At 41.5% G+C, this 6,078-nt stretch overlaps 1 protein-coding gene across 1 annotated transcript; it reads right to left on the bottom strand.

Annotated features, from left to right (window-relative positions):
- Window positions 1-1,350: 1,350 nt before the first annotated feature.
- LOC117554665 lies at window positions 1,351-6,078 on the bottom strand. Its single transcript, XM_034229136.1, has 8 exons — window positions 5,994-6,078; window positions 5,480-5,626; window positions 4,653-4,816; window positions 4,219-4,334; window positions 3,958-4,051; window positions 2,582-2,756; window positions 2,350-2,471; window positions 1,351-2,226 (listed from the first exon to the last, which is right to left on the bottom strand). Exons 1-8 carry the CDS (start codon window positions 6,076-6,078, stop codon window positions 1,912-1,914), a joined length of 1,218 nt encoding a protein of 405 aa, XP_034085027.1. The 3' UTR covers window positions 1,351-1,911.

Here is a 6,078-nt window from a genome sequence, read left to right as displayed (position 1 = left end):
TCACTTCCAGAAACATACACACGTTCCCTCACTGTCGCTCTACCATCCACAAACACACATGCACAAGCCACACCCCTCTCTCTCTTAAAGGGACAGCGATCTCATCTCACTCTGCATGACCCTAATATCATAACATGTGTGTTCTGGAGAATCACAGAACGGACGATCGTCCTTATTATTATGCCGTTTAAACCAATTATTTAAATGTGTTTGTTAAATTCGGCATCATGTAATGCCCCGGCCACACGAGGACGAAAACGGTCGTTTGCGTTACTGTTTAGTGTCATATAGACCGTTCGGCCACACGAGGACGACCGAATACGGCACTAAACGACTGCGTAAACGATAACGGGTCCCAAGGTGGATAGAACGGCATACACAACGCTCTGGGGGGTCCAACGGCTCCGTGTGTACGCCCTATACGATAATTTTCTGATAATGATGAGGCAATAGCCCCGCCTCTCCCCACCTCTGCTGCTCACCCCCGCGTCAAAGTAAACTGCACACTGAATTCAGATTATTTATCTTTCTCTCGATATGGACCTAAACGCGAGTGAAGTCTAATCTGACAGGACGGAGACACGCAGCTCTGCTCACCTGCAGCTCCTCCCGCTGTGATGCGGCGGTGAACGGAGTAAAACACACACTTCAAGTCCGATCATCACCCTTAGCTATTTTAATTACCTCTCAAACTACCTAAACTAGATATAAATATGTTTATTTTTACTGTCGGCCGGGTCACTCATTACTGGATCAGCTGCTGCATGAAACAGACACTGGCGCTGTCCAAAGAGAGGCAGGAAAAAGAGAGGCTCCGTGTATTTTATTATTATAATGTATAGATTCGTTATTCATTTGTTTTAAAGCTCAATAAATAACAAAGAAGACCTTTGACCGGCACTTTTATAATTTTGTCGGAAGATTTAAACTTTAATACACGTTGACTGGCGAAAAACTCTGCCCGGTTCCCTCGGCCCCCACCGCGGAGAATAAACAGAAGGGCAACCATGACAACCCTGCTTCTTCGCTGCTTTTGTGGAGGAAGTTACAGCGCCACGTACAGGCTCCTGCATATGTACTGCAGCTTCTCCAGCGGTTGGAGCTAAACGGAGCTGTCTCGTGTGGACAGACACTATCCGGATGACTATTGCGTGTGGACGGAAGCTTTTTTGCGATTGCGTTTGCGTTACTCCTATGCGTTTAGCCGTTTTCGTCCTCGTGTGGCCGGGGCATAAGTTGCGCTGACAGGTCCACACACTGCTTCCCTGCAGCGAGGCTCCCCCGCCCTCCTGCTGATAGTTGACAAGTGTCAAGCTCCTCAACCCCCCCCCCCCCATGATAATTCTCGATCGTTGGCACGCTGATACATTTTTTTTTTTTTAAATGGCACTTCATATCAAAAAGGTTGCCGACCCCTGATCTGTAGGCACCGCAGACAGTAATTCTTGCTTAACTTGGGAGTGCAGTCCAGTGGCAAGTTCTTCCAAATCACTAACAATTGTTGAAACAAAACTACTTGCCATAGTACTTCCTTGGAGTTTAGCAACAATTGAAGCACACATATTTTTGGTAGAGATTTGATCCATTGTCCTCAAAACACCCAGCATTTAGGCCATGTGTGACATTTGTTTGAGCAACATGTGAAGTACCTTGGAGACTGTGACACATAGGTAGAAATGACTGAGAGTTTGCTGCATCACCACTTTGACATAGATCCCTCTCATGAACAGTATTTAAATGTTTTTTGAAACCTGAATATGATAAAAACTGACGCCTACAACAATCTTGTGGACAAACTAACTTAAACCTGCTGCTAGGATATAAACTGTGATCCATTCTTAAATGGCTTACCAAGGACTGGCATGTCTTGTGTACAGCTTGACATATGAAACACTTGTACATGTTTTGATTCTAGTTTAAGAGTTTTGCCCACAACTCACGGATTCTGGGAGACTCATCTGTTGTGTTGATGTCGATGTTGTATACTGTTGTCTGGATAAATGTGTACAGCTGGACCAACGACTCCTCGTAGGACAGGTTGAACACATAGTGAGATTTGAACAGTTCGTCAAAAGCACCCAATGAGCTGGTGGCTTGGCATGGTATGAGCTGTTTGTCGATTACAATGTAGAAGGTGTCAATCCGGTTCCGGGTTCGGCCAGGAGCAAGGATGTACGGTTGTTGACCCTTTCTTCCCCGCAGGTGCTCATCGATGCTGCAGCACGACTGAAAAACAACATGAACACCGTAAAGTAAAAGTTTGGATAGTTATCCAGCAACGTTAAAATGTTCAGTTTAGATTTCGCCTCCCTTTTCTTGCTGGGGGAAGAAAATATGAGACATGCATACCTTGTGGAAGTGGACCATTTTGTCCACTGCATCACTGGGACTGATCTTGGTCCTCTTCCGTCCAGCAGTGGGTGGCAAGAGATAGAGGAGCAGCAGCAGACAAGCCATGTCACTGTCCCAGCCTATCAGGAGGAGAAATCAGACAGCAACAAAATGTCAGTGTCTACCTCAAAATGCACAAAGTAAAGAGCACTAGCTATTTGGAATATAACCAAAACTGCATGTAGCTTACTGGTGTCATCGTTCTCTGCAAGTGTCTCAGCAGCGTACAGAAGTCGACACAGCTCTGTTGACTGAGTCAGGTGTTTGGCTTCTTTGATAATCTTGATCTTGAAAGTAGTGTCCCACTTCTCAAACATCTTGCAGGCTGTTTCAGTACCAAACAGCAGCAGGAAGTCTTGAGTTAGCTGTTGATTATTGTTAGTGTATTCTAGAACCCCGAAGGCAGGAGAGACTGAAAAGAGTCAAGGGAAGCTTATAAAAGTTAACAGCATTTAATTACACAAAAGATGCGGTGGTGTACAAAATGAAATGTGCGAGTGGAGGCGCTCTCCTCATCCGACCGGTCAGTCCAGGTCAGCAGGTGGAAGAAGTCAATTCTTGGCTTGCTCTTCCTGTTGTCATCGGAGGTCTTCTCCTATTGGCCGGCGTCGTCGGGGGCGGGTCCAATGCAATTCCTGCCTTTTTCTGTTGTTAAATTATATCATTCTGGTGTCTGTGGTTATTTAAACATTCCCTAATAAACGTTATTCAGCGGTAATAAATGAGTGCTAAACCCAGTGTGCTCAGTGTACAACATCACATGTAATTTCACCTTTAATTCACGGTTTGAAAATGCAGCATTTCGCCACATGCTAATGCTAACCGGAAGTGAATAATTTTCAGAATAAAAGTATTAAGTTAATAGTTAGTGAACTTCCGGTTTTTCAGAATAAAACTGATTTAAATTAAATAGTGTATTTAATTCAAATTACGCCATACCAACATTGATTTTAATTTCTAACATTATACACATTTCATTGCTTACACCCAACCAAATGAAAGATTAGAGTTTAAAGACTGGACTTTAAATTAGTAAAATGTAAAACTCACCAGTCCTTTGACATCAAAAAAAGGTGGAAATGTTTTAAAGACATCTGCAGTTCGCTGTGGGTCACGCACTAAGTCCTGGCGATGTTGTAAGGTTATCTTCATCTTCATCAAGCTGATGAGGCACTGTGGGTGCTGATCTTGGGCGGTTCGGTCCTTGTGCTTGAGGCACTGTGGCTGGCACAGCCTGTTGACTGCGTGTTGTCCGATTCTTTCTGGACATGGTCCTGAGGCGCCATGATAAATATCCTGTGTTTTTTTTCCCCATCGTAGAAGTGCTCCTGTTAAGACATTTTCAAAAATATTAGAAAGGTCTATCACTCATTTATCTTTAAGTTTTTCTGCAACATCATTACTAACTTCAAATGTTGTAACATAGTATGGCGTGCATTTTTTATATCAGTATTAAAGAAACCAAATATGACACCAGATTTTAAGAAGTAACGTTTAATAAGTAACTCAATCATATAAACTTAAGTCCAAAGCTGCGTGTAAAAAAAAAAAAAGGTTTAAACTTACATAGCCTTTTCGAGAAAAGGGATCTTTCAGGGACGGAAAGAGACTAATGATTCCCAGGGCATACTTCTCCTTCTGTTTACGGGAAGGAATCCTCCTTTGGAGCAAAGACAAAACAAAAACAAAATCAAAATGCCCCAGTAATGTTGCTAGCTCCACACCTAAGTTCCTTCAATGCCACACGTTTACAACACCCATTACCATACTTAACAAACCATTTTAGTTAGATTTTTTTTAAGAACAATGCGTTTCAGAAATACTTACCCATGCATTTCAGTCATATGGCTAGCCAATATGTTGACAAGCTGTCTCCGAGTGCTGTGCTGACTTGTACTCTTCCAGGACATCATCACCTCCAGGTTTCTTAAGCAGAGCACTTTCTACCATCTGCTCACACAAGAGATATAGTTAAGTGTATATTTCGGTCTTCCAGGACAAAATCATTAGAACAACAATGTATAAAATGTTTCTGTTCAGACCAAGAGGGTAATTAAAAAAGGTTTTTGGTAAAATGTAAATAAAAGGTAGAACCTATTTGATAATACAGTAGGTTGTACCAAAAGCCAAACTAAGCCAGTCTGGTTTCAACTACCGAATAACTCATTCACCATTTATACATTTCAAAAAAGTCAGATTTGTAAGAATCTCAGTATAGAAAGACACTTTTACTTCTTCTTGAGTCTTGGAAATGACAGTACCTCTTTTGCAGCCTCCGACTCAGAAACCTCTGTGGTAGACGTGTTCATGACTTCAACGCTGGACACATTGCGGCATGTGGGAGCCCCCCATTCTCTTTGACTGGAGAGGTCATTATCACTTGAAGGTGACATTGTATCCGTGAGGGAAGATGGTGTTGAATGATCTGAAGGAGAAAAAACTTTGAAAACAAGGAAATCTGCTATTGGTGGTGGTATAGTCAGTAGAGGAGATAACATGTGATATAGTGATGATTTCAAATAAAAAGAGTGAGCGTTAAAAAAATGGTTTTGCAAAACCAAATTTGCAAGTGGATGCTGCTCCTTATGCTGAAATATTGTTTCTTTGGTCTTCTATTTTGTCACAGTAGTCAGTTAGGGACATAAAAGGGTTCTAGTTCCACAAATACAATGTGTGCAGCATAAAAACCTGAAACCTACCTTCACCTGAAATGCTGCTACATACTGTCAGGCAAAAGTCAGGATTGGCCTCTATCAATTCATGAAGCATATGTTCGTCCATTGATGGCAATATGTTTGTTGAAACAACAAACTGACCTTGTTTAACACAAACATGGGACAATCAAAACCCAACCTACATTCATTTAATTTCAAACTCATTCATTTAACCAGATTGGTCCCATTGAGATCATAGATCTGTTTTTCAAGGGAGACCTGCATTGTATTAATTGTTTTGGCAAGTGGATGCTGACCTATTGGTTGCAAGCATTGTTTTTGAGTTAATCTACCTAGTAACGATCAGACAGTATAGGACATAAAGGAGTCTCATCTTTAGACGTTTGTGCAGCTGATTATGCAGATAAGCTTACCTTCACCTAAAAAGCTGTCCCGTACTGTCAGGCATAAATCGGGATTGGCCTCCACCAGTTCAAGAAGGATGTCTTCTTCCACTGCTGTGTCAGTTTCATCAAAGATTTGAAGTTCAGCCGCATCAGAAAGCCCAAACTTGCGTTTGACTATAGGAAGATTAGCATGACACCAGAGAAAAATACAAGAGGCAGGTTTTTAACTGTACATATTATGAATGACAATTTAATTAACCTAAAGTCATGATTATTATTATAATCATGCCAAATCTACACAGCATTCTAAATACTGCATCTTTAAGCCAAACTACTAAGCAAGTTAACTCAGATGAGGGAATTTGGAAACGGTTTCCGAAATAGGAAGCATATTTCGGAAATCAAAATAAACTAAAAAAGGCCTGCAGCAAAAATCATATTGTCCCCGCTGGCCAAAGCTAATAAAGTTATCAAAAATAATACCACACATCCTTTTGCTTCTGCAAAGCTGTACATTGTGTAACACAAGATGGCTACTCACCTTCATTGATGAATTCCAAATAGGTGAACCCCAGATTTAACCTGATGTACTTTTTGGTACTCTGGTATTTTACCTTCAGCAACAT

This window comes from Gymnodraco acuticeps, unplaced genomic scaffold, assembly GCF_902827175.1.
Source record: "Gymnodraco acuticeps unplaced genomic scaffold, fGymAcu1.1, whole genome shotgun sequence".
Taxonomy (NCBI): Eukaryota; Metazoa; Chordata; class Actinopteri; order Perciformes; family Bathydraconidae; genus Gymnodraco; species Gymnodraco acuticeps.
Note: the sequence above shows the minus strand (reverse complement) of the source record. Positions and strands in the feature narration are given on the sequence as shown.